Genomic DNA, 19,896 nt, shown 5'->3' with positions numbered 1-19,896 from the left:
GTTTTGGATAATCCAACAAGCCCCAAAAGATTAAAAAGTGGTATGTCAAAACAAATGAATAACTTCTGGGAAACAGTCTGTAGAATTTATTCCTCTCTCAAAGAGTGCTCAGTGCAGTGGATAAAGAGATACTTCAAGGAACACTCTTCATACCTTCCTTCTCCAAACCATCAGGTTAAAAACATGACCAGGAAACTGCTGATATATTCATCTCATTGTCAAAAAATATAATTCCTTGAGTAGATCCAGAACAGTGTACATAGTAATGGCAATAATGCATTATGGTCAACTGTGAATGGCTTAGGCATTCTCAGCCATACAATGATGCAAGACAATTCCAAAAGACTCATGATGAAAAATGTTATCCACCTCCAGAAAAAGAACTGATGGAGTCTGAATGAAGATCGAAGCATACCATTTTTCACTTTATTTTCTTCCACATTTCTTTTTTGATCTGTATTTTCTTTCACAGTATGACCAATAAGAAAATATGTGTTGCATGATTGCACATGTATAACCTATATCCAATTGCTTGCTGTCTCAGGGAGGAGGTAAGAGAGAGAGGGAGAAAGACAATTTGGAACTCAGATTTTTTAAATGAATGTTAAAAATTGTTTTCACATGTAATTGGGGGGAAAATAAAACATTATTCACAAAAAAGAAAAAACATAACTTCAAAAGAGTTGTTTTGCACTGAGATATTTCAGATCCACATTCAAAACATTTTAAAAAGTGAGATTCAAAATACAACACCATCATTATGTCATCTAATATTTCAATAGCATTTACGAGTTTTCAAAGCACTTCCACATCTTACATCAATGAATCCTCAGAGCAACCCCAGAAGGTGGGAAATGTTGGAAGAATTATTATTCTCATTTTACAAGTGAGGAAACTGAGGCTTAGAGAGGTATCTAAGATCCAAGATTCAGCAAATGTTAAGTGGCAGAGTTAGAATGAGAATTAATGTCTTCTCACATTTTGTCTTGTGCTCCTTTTCATGACATCATGCTGTTATAATTAGCAGCAATTAAATATATACTATACTATTAACAAGTATCAGAGTCCCTGGTCTTAAAGAGTTACAATTTAACAAGGAGATGGGAGGCATCATGATGAACTTGTAAATCTAAATCTCAGGACCCAAAGTCAAAGCCTGACTCTGCTATTTACTGTGTGCATGACTTTGGGGGAAATTGCTTAACCTCTCTGGGCCTCAATTTCCTTATCTATAAAATGAGGAGGTTGGCTCAGATGATCTCTAAAGCTCCTTCTAATTGTAGATCTTGGGCCCATGAAGATAAGTTCACAACACAGATTTACACGGACATGCCTGGTAGGGAGAAAAGCTTGGGTCGCTATCAAGCTTGCTTGTATTCACTAGGGAAAGGCTTCACTCCCAATGAATAACTTCACAGACAATGAAAACAACACTGGCAAGTGGCATAGGTCTAGAAGTGAAGGCCAGACATTTTGAGGGGACATCATTCAATAGCTGAGGTCATTAGAGTTGCTAAGTCAACTTGGAGATTAACCCAAGAAGCCTCATTCCAGAAATGGGCATCAGATTCTTTTAGCTGCCAAAACTGCTTTTAGCAAAGCAGATCCTGTCCAGTTGTCACACTTACTTCTCCTGATCCCTTTCCATCATTAGAACATATGAGGGGTTTTTTTTCTTCCATGTCATATGAAACTACAAATAGATATTTGTAATTTGCTCCATGTTGTAATGCTCTGCCTGGGTATCAAGGGTGTTAGTGATCTAATCCCTGGGTACTCCTGCCATTCACAAACAACCCAGGATGCCTGCTGGATGCTCACAGTTTAGGGTCATTCAAGAGAACACAGAACTTGAATCACAAAATTCTGCTCATTTGGAGCATAGGAATAATTCCACGTAGAAGGGTTTGTTTTGTCTACAATGAACATCAGTAAGGTACATATGGAAATATTTTACTAAAAATAATCACCTTCTAATGTTTCTCTGAAGAAAAGGAATCTTATGCTGGTATCTTAGCCAAGACATCAAAGTGGATATTCTGTCAGCCCTTCCCCTATAACCAGCCCTATTTTCAGGCCCTTACAATGTTTTGGGGGAGTTGAGGGTGGAAGATTACATACAATGTCTATGTCAGGTGAAAAAAAAAGTAGAAATCTTTGATATAGAGAAATATATATCATTTAGTTCTGAAGTAAGAGGACAAGTGAAGGGTGACTCAGAGGCTCAGGGGACAAGTGAAAATTATGGCTGCAGCTCTGCCGACTTCTGAGAGGCATCAAGTCGTTTATGAGAGTTTCTTGGCAGCCTTTGGGAAATTAGTTGGTTGTCTTCCATCCAATTGGCTATATGCACAAGGAGAACCACTGACTTGATTGTGGCTTCAGCAGAGACTACAAACGAACCCGCCTGACTTTAAAGGGGCCCCTTCCCACTCAGGTTCAGTCTTATTGTTTGACCAATGATGGTCAAACAATCTTCTCTCCATGCCAACATCCAAAATTAGAACTTAAATTGCACAAATTCAATTATCATTGCTATGATTCAGCCCCACCCCTCCAAATCTTCCTTTAGGTTGCAATAGGGATTTGTCAAAATCCTCTCCTTACCAGATAAAATAATCCAGGTCTATTTTTACTTTAATACCAACCAAAACCAAAAATGATTGATAAAAGAGGGCTATTTTGACTGAGAAATGCAGCAAATTGCTGGCTGACTCAGAAAATACTCCTAAGAGCCATAATAGTAGAAACATGCGTCACCGACTAACCTACAGCTAATGTTGTATCTAGACACAGATACTCAAAACAGGCTGTGAGCTCAGTGATGTGGATATTTCCACTAATGATACTGATCCCAATCCCTGCCCACTTGCCCATTCTGGGTAGTTCTTGTCTATGTCCTCCTATAAAACTTACGAGGTCAGCCCAACATCAGTCATCCCTCAATCTCATCATGTGACCAGCTCATCTTCTTTTTAGTGATGACTTTCCTCTGAAGACATTTTTTCATTTGGTTTCTTCCTTGTAGGTACTTACTGGTTCCATGTTGAAGACTGTTCCCCCTCCCTCACCCCGTACCAATTCTTTGTCTTCTTCATGACGCTAGTTTTCAATTCTTCAGAAATACTTATGTTCCATGATTTGTAGCCATAATGCACATTAATTAAATATACAATTAACATGGTTTGTGCCTTCTAATACTTAGGAGGGCTTTTGGGGAATGCTTTTAGTGGGTTAACTCTCTTTTTTATAAAATGTGTATGAGAAAATTTGGATTGATGTGTTCTTTTACCCTGAATAAATTTTTCTATAATTTCCTATAATTATTTATATATTATTCTATATATATTCCTATATAATATGTATTATTCTATATATATTCCTATATATTATTACATTTCTATATAATTCCTATAATTTCCCTACAATAGGGACATCAAAAAGTCCTCCCTTGATCATTCTTTTTATGTCACCTATTATTTAGAAGCCTGAAACGAGGAGTTGAGTTACAAAGGTTTAGCTTTCTTATTTATCTTCTTTTCTTTGCTCCTCTAAATGGAGGAGGTCTCTACCAATGGTCACGTTATACTAATACCTTATTAATATCTTGAAGCACTTGTTATTTCAAAATCCAGTAGTTTACTCACATCAACTCTTGGTGCAGCATCCTTGCAGGTAGAATCTTTGATGCCTCAAAGTTCTGTTATAAAATGATGGCACCATTTCCTCTGACCTCCATTAACTTGGGATTCATTGATCCCATCTCAGGATTTGCTAAAATTCTTGACTTCATCCAAAATTATAAAGTCCTTCCTCAATTCCTTTAGGAGAAGTCCTCCTTCCTGTCTGGTTATTTCGCTGGCTTAAGCAAAGATTTCCCTTACATAATAGGCCTCAAATGACCCTCTGATCTCAGGGATGGATCAATGATGTTTCACTAGAAGCAAGAAGATGACCTAAATCTTAGGACAGGAGTCACCAAGGGAATTCAGATGGCCTGCGGCATTGCCCAAAATCAACTGTTCCTTGAGTTTAAAATTCTTATTTCTACACTTCTCTACAGATGGGAAAATATAGTTTGAAAAAATCAGTCCTTAAAAATGATGCAGTAACCCAAGCTTGGGGATTGTGTTTCTAAATCACTGGAAGTCTGCCCTTCACACAGCCCTCATGTGCCCTAATGTTTTACAAATGAGACCCCAGCATAGGTTTTAATTAGAAAACATTGGCAACATTGGATATTGGCAATGGAGTTCATCCATCCTTCCCCAGTTGAAATTCAGGAACTGATTTCTCCTTCCTGGCAATGTAAATCTTAGCAAACATTTTTTCTTGTTCTTGTTTCCAAAAGAGTCCTCTGTTGTCAACATTAAAAATGTGCCTGGAATATCTCCTCAACCCCCACCTCTACCCTTAATGATCTCAGTTAATTTATTAGAAAAACCACTAATTGCTTCCACGTCACTTACTTCTTCAGTCTGCACACTCCAGCCTGCTTTCTAGATTTATTACACATTTTCCTTTTGGTGAACTCTATCATCTTACCCAAATGGCTTACAACATTCCAGCTCCTAACTCTGCCCTTGAACAAGCTATTCTCCATGCATAGAATGTACTCCCTTATCACTTCAGCTTAGAAGGATCCCCACTTCCTTTCAATGACCGATTTAAGTGCTGTCTCCTCTAGCATGTCTTTCCTGATCTCCGAGCTGTCCATCCCCAACCCCGCCATTTTGGATATAGTTTGTATTCACTTAAAGGTTATTCTTCCCAAATGCTTCTGGAGTGAAGAAACCATTTCATTTTGTTGGCATTTCCCCAGTGCCTATCAAGAAGCTAGACACAAGTGTTGGAAAATGTTTGTCTGTCAATTATTTGATTAGTATATACAAAGCAAGTTTTTTTCTAACTGGGAAAGTTCTTTCAGAGAACAAATTCCCCACTCTCAAGGCTCTATATCATGAAACATCTAAAAGGGATGAGGAAAAAACAAACAAAAAAACAATGGTCCAGAAGCAAATGGTAAATGTTTCTTGAAGAATTAATTCATCAATATAGGCAGACAAAGAAGGCAAAAAAAAATGCCTTTCAACCATTAAATGAATACAATAAAAGTCAATCTACAATCCTAAACAATAGGAAGTTCAGAAACAAGGGCAAAAGTCACACCAAAGGATTCCAAATACTTGACAAACCTGTAGGAATTGGTGAGTTCATAGTCCAGAATTGTATTAGTTGTTATTACACCACTCGCTGAATCAATCTGAAATGCTTCATCCTGGTTGCCTAAGAGTATTGAATACTCAATTTGTCCATTCAACCCACTGTCAAGGTCAGCAGCAAAAAGCTATGGGAATGCAAATCTTTGGTTAGTCCACATGTGTTTCAATGTGTCAAATCCGTGAGTTCATTGATGTGGGTATGCCCAGCACCTCACCTGGATGACTTTCTCTAGGTATGTCACAACAATTACAACCAAGTTGCTTAGCACTGAGATTTTATCTCATGCAAATTTAAGTGACAGTCAAAGACCCCAGCAGGGCATGAAGCCCCCTCAGACAGTGGCACATAGGCAACTCACTCAGAATTTTGGGCAATGGGGAAACATAAATGTTAATTTTTTAAAAAATTAAAGTCTAACTTCCTTGAACATTCTGTTCCTGAACTGAAGATTCAAATGGAATAGTGCTCAAACTAGTAGGTAGCACCAGAAAAGGAAGCCAACCAGAAATGAGGTGGAATATAGAAGGTTAGAGCTAGAAGGGACTTCAAAGGTTTCCTAATTTAACTTCCTCCTTTTTTAGGTGAGGAAACTCAGAGGCCAGTAAGGTTGACTTGAAGCTAGAAGACCCTGAATTGAGCAACAGGTTAGCTGCTTACTGGTGATGTGAATCTTGACAGATCCTTTTCTCTTTCTTTTTATCTCTGTTTCCAGATCTTACCAGGGGGTTAGATTCAATCTTCTTTAATCAACTTTCTAACTATAATATTCTTTGAGGATGGTTTCACTTTCATTCTGGAGACTTGCTGGAGGTGACATGGTTAGTGAAGAAGCTAAGACTAGATCCCGGGTCTTTGGACTCTTATAAAGATATTCTTTTCCTTAGGCTAGACTACTTTCTTGACAAGTACATAAAGCCTTACAATGGCAAAACATACATATTTTCTTATATATATTTTCTTCTCAGCCTTTTTTTCTAGGCAAATTAGCAAAAGTATTACTAGTGAATAAGCGAAGTGTTAAGTTTTTATTCATTATAGAAGTTTGAGTTTAAAGTGATCTGTAAGGAGGTGGACATAACCCAAAGAAATTGTGGAATGTATATTTTAGAGAAACATGATTCTCAACAAGCAGTCATTTGCCGATTTCTTCAGGCTGGATTGTAAATAAACACATCATTTGCATCATTTTCCACAGGCATTTAGCATCTAGACTTAATAGCATCTCAAACACAGAAAACTAATGATTTTTGTGGATGAGAACAAACAATGCTCCACAACTTTCTGCATTTTTGAGATTTGGGTCCTATAAAAGCAAGAAAAAAATCTAATAACATGGTGGTTTGATTTTCCACTACATTTGGATTTCATAATAAAGTCCTGGACTGGGTGGCAACCAGATTTACAAAATGGAAAAAAAATGACTATAATCTGAAAAATGAGATATACCAAGTTTATTTTAAAAATCTCACAGTGAGGTAGGAATACAGGGTCTATTTGTCCCAAAGCATCTTTATTATCTAAAGGAGACAGAACATCCAATAGAATAGCAGAGTAACTAGACTTCAGATTCTACTGGTATTGGGAAGTCCTAGGTGTGGAAGCTCCCTCTACCAATGCAGGTCATTCTACTTCAACATGTCAGTTGAAATCTCAGTTTTCTCATCTCTAAAATGCTTAGGATAAGCTTGATTATTTCTAAGGGCCTTCTAAACCTGCATCCTATGAAACCCAACATAGCTGGAAGTCACGGAGTCTAGATTCACTACCCAGACCTCTCCAGGGTGGAATGACTCCTGTCTGGGGTTATATCTGTATATGCCCTTGTTATTAGAAGGTGAACTCTCCACAGTTATGGAGTGGGAAAGGAATTCCTACTGGGAATGGAATAGGGAGACTTCTTTTTCTTTGATATTCTGTAAGGAAGAGGGCAATGTGAAATACATCCAAGAGGAGAGAATTGTGACATTTACTATTTTAATTTTTTCCCATACCCTTATTTTTCTTAGTGAGCTTAAAAGACTATGTTACCTCTGTCAGTTTCTACTTTTGTGATTTGGGGAAAATCCTTTAGACGTCAGTTTCCTCTTTTGTAAAATAAGTGAATTAGATTAGATGGCCTATGAGTTCTCTTCCAGTTATAGGTCTATGATCAATTGTGCTTTAACCTGTACCAGAACAATGAAAATTTCATTTCAAAACACTCTTTGCATCTTGAAAACATTGCAAGTGTGTTCTCACCAGAGGTCCCTCTAGGCAGCCTGAGACAACATTCATTCAATTAGAATATGATGATATGCTGGCATAAACCCAGATGGGAGTCATTCCCATGGGTGACCAATTTAGACAGCCAGTCATGTTATTTTGGAGGTGGTTTCTAGAAGAGCCCTTCAACAAAATCAAGGTTAGTCTAAACATTTTAGAGTGAGGAAACTGAGGTTTCAACTGACATGTTGAAGGTCACATGGACAGTAAAGTATCAGAGACAAGTTTTAAATCCTGATTCTCTGGCTCTTTAGCAGTCTTGTAACACATTGACATCCATTTGAACCTGTAAAGATGCTTGGAGATTTTCAACAATACAGGAAGACTCATTTGATGAACATAGGTCATAGGCATTTTAGTGTATGTTTTAATGGGAAAAAAAAAGGTTATAAAATAATATTGTGTTACCTGCATGATCTGTGTATTGAAGGGCTGTCCTTCTGACACTGATGCTTGGTAAGTGCTTGGCTGAAAAACTGGTACATTATCATTCACATCTTGTACTAAGACTGCCACTTTGCAATAGGTTGTATGCCAGCCACTTTCAGCCAAAACAATGAGGTTAATTTCATTTCTGACCTCAAAATCAAGAAACATTGGCTCCTGCACAGTGAGTTCACCTGTAAGAAACAAAAGTATGCTATGACGACATACCGATGTAGTACGGAAATGATAGGAAAGATGCACTTTATAGGCATCACTCCCTAAAAAGCAACTATTCCATAAATTTACAAAGTAATTTTTAAACTGGAGATATACGTGAATAGGAGACTAAGTAATGCTAATGCCATTTTTCTAGTGCTTCATGACTTACAAAGAGCTTCTTTAAAACCCGGACAGCTCGCCCACCAGCTGCTGACCACCAAACCAGGTTAGCTGCACCAATAGCATGACATCCTCAAGGAGACTGAGGCGATAACATGTGCCAAAAGTTCAACCACCCTCACAGCCATGACCAGTGCCTCCCCTGAACCCCAATGAAGATAGCCCAGGACCCTGAAGCCAAAGAGCCCTGGCAAAGAACAATGCTTCCCCCAGACTAACCCTGCTTCCAGCCCTGCCCAGAAGCCATCACCAAGAAGAGGAATGGACTGTCATCTATCACACCATCTACCAATCCACTGGAGAAGGTAATGGCAAACCACTCCAGTATCTTTGCCAAGAAAATGCCATACACAGTATAGTCCATGTGGTCTCAAAGAATCAGACACAACTGAAAAGTACTTAATAAATGCTTCCTTTCTTTCATCCCTCCATTCATCCCTACCTCTCTCCCTTCCTTTTCTTCCTCTTCTCTTTTTTTTCTCTCTATTTATTTCATGTCAGAACAGGATAAGTGGAAGGAATTAAAGATAGGATTTAGGGGGAATCACATAGAATAAGGATTAGAATCATATATTTTACTGTAGAGGACAGAGCTTGGAGCAATGGGTGAAAGTTGAAAAATTTTGGCTCAATGTCAGGAAAACCTTCCTAACAGTGAGAACTATCCACAAGTGGACTGGGTTGCCTTGGGACACAACGGATTCCTTTTCAGTGGAAGGCTTCAGGCCAAGGCTGGATGACCACTTGTTGGGTATGATGTAAAAGAGATTCTTGTCCAGGTGTGGGTTGGACAACATGACCTCTTATATCCCAACTCTGGAAAAGTCCACAGAATCCCAAATGCACAGTCCAGCTCCTTGAGGAAAGCTGCCTGAGGCAGCCAGCCCCCTCAAACTAAAGGAGACAGACTTCAAAAGGCAAATCCCCCCTCCTTATGGTATTCTAAATTCTGCCTTTCTACCTAAATATGTCTCTCTTCCTTTTCCCTTTTCCCATACAACAAAATCGGGAAGTAATACCCATCCATGGGTTTGACATGTCTATGAGACACACTGGGTAATGAAATGATACATTTAGAACTGGAAGGGGCTCAGAGGTCATCTAGTCCAAGCCCCTCATTTTACAGATAAGGAAAATGACACGGAGAGGTTAAATGACTTGCCCAAAATTACATAGGTAGTAAGTGGTAGAGTCAGCATTTGAAACCAGATCCTTTGCCTTCAAATCAAACAATCTTTCCCCTACACCATGTTGCCTTGTTATAGGTTCATAGGACACAATGTGTAGATAGGGGCAGGTGAAAAAGGAACTCAAGCTAGCAATGTACTTGGAAATTGTGCTATTAAGCTGACTGCTCTAGCTCTACTCCTCCTACCAACTCTACTTCCCTGGTGAACCAATCTACCTCTAGATTCAATTCAATTCCAAGAGCATTTATTAAGCACCTACTATATGGTAGGCACTATGCTAGGTATTCAGGATAAAAAGACAAAAAAAAATGAAAAGTCCTTGTCCTCAAGGAGTTTACTTTCTTTTTAAAATTAGATGTTAGTGCTATCTTTTTTTTTTACCCTGAAGTTTACATCACCTCATTCCTTCCAGAGATCCATCTCTTAGAACAAAGAAATTTTAAAGGAAAATAAAATCAGAATGAAAATAAAATTCAGCAAGAGCAGTCAATAGTTTTTTTTTTTATGTGCTCTTATATGCAATGCTGCAAACCCATTAGGATTTTACATTCTAACAAAATATTCAGTCAGGAAAATATCAAAGCTAGAAGACATTTGCTGGGACATCCAGGGAATAGCATGCCCACTTAGGTATAATTTCTTTGCTCCACTTCTGAAACAGAGAGTGTTTTGGGTATTTCATCATTTATACTCTGGCCTTGGGTGTTCAAAATGCTATTTCCAATTTTTTCTTATTATTAACCCTTATTTTTGCGTTTTCATATCCAAATCGGTTGCTATTTTAGAACCAAAACCCAATCATTTTCTCTAACCACAGTCAATTGTTACCAATGTCCCCAACAGAAAATTCAGAACAGACTTCACATGTGTTAGCAGCAGAATCTCTAAGATCTCTTGTGATGGGTTGGTGATGAAAGCAAGTGGTCTTCAATACATTTTGAGGCCCACATGTCTGAGGGGTGTACAGGGAACTCCAGCAGCTCAGAGGAGCTCAGGTCTGAGGTGGGTCTGCGATGGAAGGCGCCCAGCCTAGGCTTTGTTTCCATCCACAATAGAACACTTGACATGGTATCATATTCTGTTACTGTTCATGTAGGAAAAATAATAACAGAAATGCAATATAAAATTGTTGCAGCGTCACTTTGTAGAAAATGTGCCAATTACAGAGCAGATCAAAGAGCATTTTTTAAAATAAAAGGCTTGTGCTGGGGCTTTGATAATTGGAATTTTGCACTTGGAGCAGCTCTGTGGCTCTAATGCTTTCCTTGCCCTGTTTTATTTTTGGTGTAACAAGTGGCATATGCCATGAAAGGTTTGCAAATCAAGATGCACAATAGGCTGCCTGTGAAACAGTTCAAGGCTGGGACGTCCACTAGGCTGACATTCTCCCCTCCGCCAGCCAGAAAAAATTTCTCAGGGACTTCAAAAGGGAATTGTAGGAAGTGAATTAAAAGTAGCATCAGACTTTGCATTACACCAGCAAGAAAAATACTGAAAGCTGTATTTCTCCGGAGGGGACGAAGACATCATTTGCCATACCTCCTAATGTGTAGTGTGATATACAAGTAACAGTTCCACTGTATTTCACTGCGAGTAAATTGAATGTTACTGATATTTTTCTCTTAAAATACACATAGAAATACACATACATGTTACAGGGAAATATTCTAGTGTTGGTATTAATTGTTTTTCTTTTTAAAAAAAGTGATTAAACAAATATATCGACACATATAAATGCAGGTGTATGTACACATTATATAATATTGTGTGTGTTCATATACAGTACAAAATAATAAATTATGTTACTATGGTATGTATATAATATGTGTGTGAATATCTGTATATACACATATGTGTGTATTTATATGTGTATATTTATTTAGTATAGATCTATAATCTCTTCAGTGTTGGGAACTCCCAGTATAGAAACTTCCTCTACTGATGCCCATCAGCAAAATGTCTTTAGGTTATAACTTCAGAAAGTTGCTTGGGGCACCGAGAAGTTAAGTGATTTGCCCACAGTTATTTAGCTAATATGTGCCAAAGGTAGGATTTGGCTACACTATTCCATTATGCAGCTCATTTTGTATATATATATATATATGTGTGTGTGTGTGTGTGTGTGTGTGTGTGTGTATGTACTATTACATATATGTATGTATATATATATGTATATATATATAAACACACATAGTTGTACATATATGTTGCTACATATATGTACAATTTTCAGTGATGGCAAGACTATTAAGATACATTAAAAGAATGAAACCTCTCTAGAGTATGTTATTTTCCTATGACTTGTATAAGTCATCAGCAGAATAGAGTTTCCCTAAATCTGTATCATACAGTACAGGGACCAATTGCACATCTCTCAAATCAGTATGCCCATGGACACAACTCACTTGACAAATATTTCTATTATTCAAGAAACTTAATAGCTCCCTTCCCCTAAAATGACATCTTTGCAACATTGGCCATTTATGTTTCATGTTAATATATCAAATAATATGATTAATTTTATCATCTGTTATTCACATGAACATTCAGAGTCAAACAACTGTCAGAGTCCCACACATAATCCCCACTGGTTTAACTAGTGAGTCCTAGATTCTCTTAAGCAAGAGTGATGAATAAAGTTTGGAGACAGAATTCAACCCTGCAATGGTGGCTAGGTCAAGTTTGGCTCAATAAGGATAGAAAAGAGCATTTTCTTCATATGTACACACACATACATACATTCATGCATGACTTCTTGCGCTGTTGACAAAGGAAACATTTTTCTTGTAATCATATCCCCTTCTCAGAAAGAAATGATATGACTGAAGACATCCATGTTGCTGACTTGTTACTGCCACTGCCACTTCAACATAGCACATTACCTTTGGCAAGGCTGTTGCAAAGATTTGTTTGAGTGGTACATTTAGAGAAGGGTTAGTGAGTTATGAGGTGTGTGCCAAAGACATGTAAAATATGATTTTAGTAATATCATCAAAGTTATAATGAAATGTTTGGGGAGGAGCTGGATGTAAAATGGCAAAATTGCCTTAGGTATCATCTCTCATACTTGATCAGATTCCCTTTACATCCCCCTTTCTGTCCCTCTTCGGGCACTCTGATCACATTCCATTTCGGCTAACCTATGCCATGGTGGCAGCAGATAACCAAGGTGTTTTGCAAATAGGGGAACACTTGAAGACTGACATTTCTGTTTCTGGGAGCAGAACTAGAGCAGGGCTGAGATTGTGAAAGGACAATGGGAAAAAAACCAACCAGTTAAACTGAAGGACCTGGATCTGGAGACCTCTGTTACACAGAGCCTATCTCATGTGGAGGTATGCCTTCTTCTGCTCTCCATTGAATTGTCAGAGAAAATCAATTAACTCAACCCTCTACAATGGAAGTGTCTGGTCAGTGGGTCAACAAGCATTTACTAAGCACTTACAATGTCCTGGGAACTCTGCTAAGTGCTATGGATATAAAGAAAGGCAAAAATATGGTCCCTGCTTTCAAAGATACAGATAAATGGATAGATATAGATCTACACACACACACACACACACACACACACACACACACACACACACATACACACACAACATTCCCTTCACCTTAGACATCTGATTTCTCCACATACACATATATACACAATATATTTATATATATATGATATATATGTATATATAAGTTATATATTATCTCTACACCTACACACACACACACATATATATTTATAAATATATACACATATATAGGCACTGTCTCTCTTTCATTCTTTCTCTTCCCCTCCCTCCCTCTCTGTCAGATATCTCTGTAATTTCAGATCCTCATTCTCTTCTGCTCTACCCTTCCTAGTTTGCTCTGTTATTCACTGATCTCCCATTTCATGGCACCTTGGGAATCCACATGCCATAATTAACAGCACTCCCTTAACTTTAGACTTCTTATTCCTCTCCTAATCTTTATATCTTCTTGTATTCACAGAAACCCAGATCCATATACTTGACCCTTCTGTAACATCCTTGACATATGAGGCTCCTCGCCTCCACTCTGAGACCCTCCCTTTGCCACATCCCTCAGCTACCTCACTTACTTTAAGGTCATTCTATCAACATCACCCTATTTAGATCCTAGTTGCTATTATCAACTGGCCCCAAGTCGTTCTCTCCCCTTTCTCAAAGAGTTGCCTACTTCTTTCACATTCTTTCTTCTCTACCCCAACCCCTCACTCTCATACTTGTGGACTTCTTTATATATTGCTATCTCTGACACTATGGCCTCCTAACTCATTAACCTCCTAAACTACCATGATCTAAATCTTCACTTCCCTTCAACAGCACACAAGGATGTTCACAGCTCACTATCACTCTAACTGTGCTACACCCATGACCAATCTGGAACTTTGAAATTGCTCTATGATCAGAACTTCTATCTTTCCATCTCTCCTTATGCTTCCTAAAACTATTACTGATTTTCACTGCAATCTCCAGTACCTCTGCCTCTCCAATTTTCCCTGTCCAGTCCAATTAGACTACAACTAGGTGGCCCAGTGGGTAACAGCACTGGACTTAGAATTATGAAGATTTACCTAACTCTATGACTCTGACAAAGTCACTTAACTTCTTTCAGATTCAGTTGCTTCATCTGTTAAAATGAGATTAATAATAGCATCTACTTCACAGAGTTATGGGAATCCAATGAAATAACACATGAATAGCATTTTGCAAACAGTAAAAAGCTATATAACTTGCTGTTATTATTATTATTATTATTATTATTATTATTATTATTATTATTATTATTATCTAATAAGCCTTTCGTCCCTTCTCTACTTATTCTATCACTGCTTATGTCTTGTCCAACCTCTATAGCTGACTTACTCTGATTGGGGTCTTGGAGGTCCTGGAATAGCACTGTAATGAGGTCTGGAGCAAGTACAGAGTGTCTCAGATTAGGGGTCCCTATGTGGAGACCCTAACCCTGCTTTCTACCTCCATAAATTCTTTCATATCTATTGACTTCTCTTCACTCAAGGACAGCTAACCAGGTTTAGGTCTTCATCATCCTTCATCTACAATAACCTCAGAATAATTTTCCCTGCTCCTAATCTCTTTCCTCTTCAATCTATTCTCCATACGACTGACAAAACAATCTTCTTTAAGTATTGGTCTGACCATGTCATTCCCTTTCTAAAAAATCATTGATAGTTCCCCATTGGTCTCTAGGATAAAATATAAATATTCCAGCAAGTTATTTAAAAGACTTGGGACTTGGTTTCAGATGTTTTTTGTTTCTTTTTTATTTATTTTTATTGTTCTTTCATTTTTATTTTTATTCATTTCTTCATTTATTTTATTTATTTTTATTTTTATTTCTTGTTACTATTCTTCATGCTTTTAATATTTCAGCTAAATTAGAATTCTAGTGATCCCTGAATTTATTCTCACACTTCCTTTCTCTATGCTTTTGCCTCAGCTACGCCCCTTGCCTGGAATGCATACTTGCTTCACTTCCATCTCTTAAAACCTCTAGCTACTTTCAAGGTTCAGCTCAGCTATGTCTCTTACATCACTTGATCTTTTCATTTTTTACTGTTCTCCCTCCTCAATTTCCCTTTGCTAGTTCTTAACTGTGTATCCATTAAAAGCTCCTAGTACTCTGCCAGCTCTTTACTGTGCTTGCATCCCCAGTGTCTGGCACATAACAGATACTGTTTATCAAATTGCATTAACTCATTAAAGTTGTCACTATCTCAGTCTGGGATTGGTGGATAAGGCAGTCATTACCAATGCCTTTCCTCTCCTCCTGTGCGTGTGTGTGTTTGTATGTGTGTGTGTGTGTGTGTGTGTGTGTGTGTGTGTGTGTGTGTGTGCGCGCGTGTGTTTGTTCCTTTCGCTTGGCTCTTAAGGGCTGGACAGGTAGGAGCTCAAGGCTTGGGGGGGCTTTCAGACAGAATGCTCCTGATACCATCTCTAATGATGGACTACGTTGATAGAGCACATAAACAACAACTTTGCATGCAAATCTGAAAAGTTTGCTGGCCCCTAAGCCAGACCCCAAAACTCATTTCATTCAGCCCTGGTCCCCTACAAACTGAAATGGAATTGGGGGGTGGAGTGGAATTCCCTGAGTAAAAGTTCTCACATGTGTATATAATTCTAGATTAAATAAGACAGTTGCATGTCAATAGAATAATTATTCAAAGCATTCTCCTTGAGGTTTGAGAATGAAGCAGGAGATAAGGATTTACTACATAGTTGTTAGTCATCAAAAGTATGTTTCCAATAATCAATTGGTATTCATTTAAAACACAATAATGGTCTCATTAAAGCTAAATTAAATGCATACTGTATTTGGGAATAATTTCTTTACCACCAGAAAGTACTTTTTTGTTGAATTGTTGACATTCAGTGGCGAATTAGAAAAATCTCAAAAAAACTCCCCAGGGCTATACATATGTACTTATTTTTAATTCAACCTGGATACCAGTGATCTCACTAGTACATCTCCAACTCTTTACAAAGGATTAGTTAAAAAGCTGAGTTGAAAGCTAACATGTTTAGAGTTTTTTTAAAAGTAGGATAAATCTTTCCTTATATGAAAGAGTAGGGAATACACTTCCTGGAGATGAATATTGTTAAAGTTTGCTTCTGTGACAAAGGATGATGATTTCAAATCATCCTTTATTAATTACTGACATATACAATTTCTTGTTCTACTCACTTGGAGGTTCCAAGTCATCAGATAATAATCATGGTTACTAAGCATTTGTAACTGTGAAATTACACAAAGGCAGGTGGAATGTATCTATGAATTCCAAATTACAACTTTTACCCATTTTTATCCTTGGTCTATGAAGTAATTCCCAATGGTCTTAAATGGAAAATGAATATAATTTAAAAGGCAAAAGCCTTACCTGTTTTAGAGTTTAAGGAGAATACTCCATTTTCATTTCCACTAAAAATCCAGTATTTTATTTCTTTCCCATTGAACTCTGGAGTGAAGGCTTCCACAGTCACGATGGGAAATCCTGCAGCAATTGGATAAAAGATATATCAGAAAGGGAATATTTCAAGGAGAAAATCAATGAACATATAAGAATTTTTTTAGTCCCTACTATGTGCACAGACCATTAGATATTTGGGAAGGTGGGGGTGGCAAAAGAAGAACAGTATAAAGAATCGTGGAGGTTCAAATGATGAATGTGACATGTGCAGGAGACCATAAGGGAAATGTATTTCAGAAACAGAGAATGGTTGCTAAAGAAAAGTCAGAAATAAGCTCAGATAAATAAGCAGAGGTCAGTTTAAAGAGACCTTGGCAGCCAATTTGGATTTAATAAGGCAAGAAATGGGAAACCATTATAGGCTTATGAAGAGAAGAGTGACATATCATAAGGGAGTGATTAGTGTGTCAGTAGTATATACTAAAGTAGAGAAAGATTAAAAGCTAAGCAGTAGTACAGCAATCCAGGTGTTAGGTGGGAAGAGCCTAGAATAAGATAATGGTAGATTAGAGTACAGTATAGGCATTTTAAAGGAAATAAGTATAGGATGAAGACAATGGATACGTGGGCTAACTCTCTCTCTCATTTGTAGCCCTATGACACTTATGGCTTACTACTCATATGGCATTTCACATAGTCAGTCTTATCTTGTAGAAAGGGTTACTCAAAGATGCCTTGGTATATCTTGGGGATATCTTGCATATCTGTGATTGTGTCACATCTCTCTTATTAGACTTTTATAAACATAAAAGAGGCTTAGCTAATGAAAATAATTTTTCCAGAAGTAGCAGCAGCAAGATGGCTATATATGAATAGAGCATAGCTATCAGACTACTAGATTTGGAATCAATAAGAATAAGAATGGCTTTTATAATATGCTTTAAGATTTGCAAAGATGTTGCTAATTCCAGTGCAACATCAGGTAAGCTGCCAGAACCCTACAGCCTCCAATGGCCAACATCAGAGGCCCTAGCACACAAAGCCAGTGACCAGGCCCAAAGCTCCCAACACAACAAGCTTGGGTCAGTGTCCTCTGCTCCCCAGCAGGAGAGCTCAATCTCTTTAAAGGCCAGGAAATAAGCAAGCACCATGAGTAAAAAGAAACATACCATAGACTCATATTATGAGAACAGTGAAGATCAAGGCAAAACATTATTTATATTAAATTAGGCATATAGAATATATAATTACACAGATATACAATTAGGTATATATACATATATATGTATATATGAGCATATATATATACACTTATGTGTATAGATGTATGTATATATATATGAGTATGTGTATATACATATACATATATGCATATTTATGTTTGTATATACAAAACTATATGGATATATATGCATACACAGACATATATACATACACATATATGCATATGTGTGTATGTGTGTGTATCCACCTATCTATCTATCTATCTATCTATCTATCTATCTATCTATTTACCTATCTGTAAAATTAGGTCCTCAACAGTCTTGTGAAGTAAGTGCTATTATTTTCCCCATTTTACAGATAAGGAAACTGATGTTGAAAGCAGTGGAATGACTTGCTTGAAGTTAAACAATTAGTATATGTCTAAGGCAGGATTCAAATTTGGGTGTTCCTAAGTCTAAGCCCAACATTCCTTCCACTGTACCTAAGTTTGAATTCTGTATTCCCTGCTTACTAGCTATGAAACCATGAACAAGTAATTTAGCGGCAATGGACATTGACTTTGATTTTTGCAACACGTTGTCTCTACTTTCTGAGAACAGAGAAGCTCACTGCCAATGAGGTAGCCACTTAGTGATGAATTTTTTTGGCATGGCAACTCATGAAATAAGGGGAAAATGTCCATTCTGTAAAACGAGGATAATAGGCTTTTATGAGACTTCTTTGCATAAAGTGCTTTATAATTTTTTTAAAAACTTGATGTGTAATTTCATTGAGTATAGGGAACTCTGGTGAGGAATATCCTTCTACCACAGCAGACACTTTCTTTCTGCAATTCATGGTCAGTGAGAGTTGCCTGTGTGGTTGAGAGTTTGTCACTTCCCCAGGGAGGTTGAACAGTGTTGGTGGTCCCTTCCAACTCTAGATGATTGGGCCTATGGAAAAGACCAAGGCCTCCCACTGCATTCTGGGCCATCTCCTGTCCTCCTGATCTACAGCTGGCCACTAGAACCAGATGGCTTCGTAGGAAAAAGTGAGGCTGGTGACTTTTCATAGCACTCACTCACTCAAATCCATTTCAATTGCAAGTCATGTCATCATCTCCCTGATGTCATGGTCCCCTTCAAGAATGAAGGACAGACCACAACAAGGGTCACATTGCCAGTATGTCTGAAGAGGCAAGATTTGAAAGCAGGTGTCTCTGACCCTAGAGGTATGCTCTCCATCCTCTGGGCCATACTTCCTTTAATTAACAGTTAACAGCTGTCATTTGTATGGTGCTCTAAGTTTTGAAAAGTAATTTACATAGATTATTTCATTTGATCCTCATAAGCATTTATGCATCACACAAAATATCAGCTATTATCGAGATAATGTTCTTTCTAGAACTTAGTTATTTATTGAATTGTACAATAATAGTTCGGCTTCCTAACCTCTACAAGAAAAACAAAGTTTGTTTCTTCTACTGCATTTCCCAAACAATTCTTAGCTTTGGAATTTTTTAATTAAAATTTTTAAAAATCAGCGAGCATTTGTGTTTTTTTTTCTGACCTTCTCTTCCTTTTCCCTCTTTTCCCTCCCTCCCTTCCTCCCTCCCCTCCATGGTTTAAGGACTTGCTACTGGAGAAGTCAAGGCAGACAGAACTGCTGCTATTGTACTCAGCCCTTCCGAACCAGTAGACATTGACATCGTTAGAGCTGAGGAAATGAACACTCAGTGCTGCAACATGCCCTTGCTTGCTAGGACCTGGTAGATGGGGTGGAGAAGAAAGGGGACCTCCCTCCAGTCAAAAGTTCTATGTTGTCACAGTCTCTTTAACACAGATCTCACCAAACAAGTAAAAGTGGAGCAAACTGGCCCCTCCTAGACCAGGGAGGCATTTTCCTCCAGAGGCTGTGCAGTACTTAACAACGCTCTCAGAAATATTCAGAGATGGCTAGAAATATCAGAAGGAACAGGGATGGGACATCGCTGAGAAACAACAATTTCAAAGAAATTTCTTCACAGAGGCATGGAACAGAAAGAACACATTGTGGAAAAAAGAGCAAGAAAAATGTGAAACGGAATACATTATTGTCTTCAGAAACTTCATGTTTAACATAAACTGTGACAAAGTTTAAAAAACAGTTATCAAGATGTCCAAGTGGCTGTTGGTTTCAAGCCAGTGATGAAGTCATTTAGTGCGCGTGGTAATTGATTTTAACCAATTGTGATGGGATCAAGTTACT

General features: G+C 37.8%; 1 protein-coding gene across 1 annotated transcript in view; it reads right to left on the bottom strand.

The window, feature by feature from the left end:
• Nucleotides 1-19,896, bottom strand: part of LOC110213699 (protocadherin-23) — a 219,151-nt gene that overhangs the window by 15,043 nt on the left and 184,212 nt on the right. The window contains exons 14-16 of the mRNA XM_078148850.1: nt 16,417-16,530; nt 7,894-8,105; nt 5,196-5,347 (exon numbers count right to left, since the gene is read on the bottom strand). Coding sequence (XP_078004976.1) covers nt 5,196-5,347; nt 7,894-8,105; nt 16,417-16,530 — 478 coding nt within the window. The remainder of the gene's footprint in view (nt 1-5,195; nt 5,348-7,893; nt 8,106-16,416; nt 16,531-19,896) is intronic.

The sequence above is a fragment of the Phascolarctos cinereus genome, unplaced genomic scaffold (assembly GCF_003287225.1).
Source record: "Phascolarctos cinereus isolate Bilbo 61053 unplaced genomic scaffold, phaCin_HiC Scaffold_9;HRSCAF=440, whole genome shotgun sequence".
NCBI lineage: Eukaryota > Metazoa > Chordata > Mammalia > Diprotodontia > Phascolarctidae > Phascolarctos > Phascolarctos cinereus.
The sequence above is the reverse complement of the archived record's forward strand: the minus strand, read 5'-3'. Positions and strand labels throughout refer to the sequence as shown.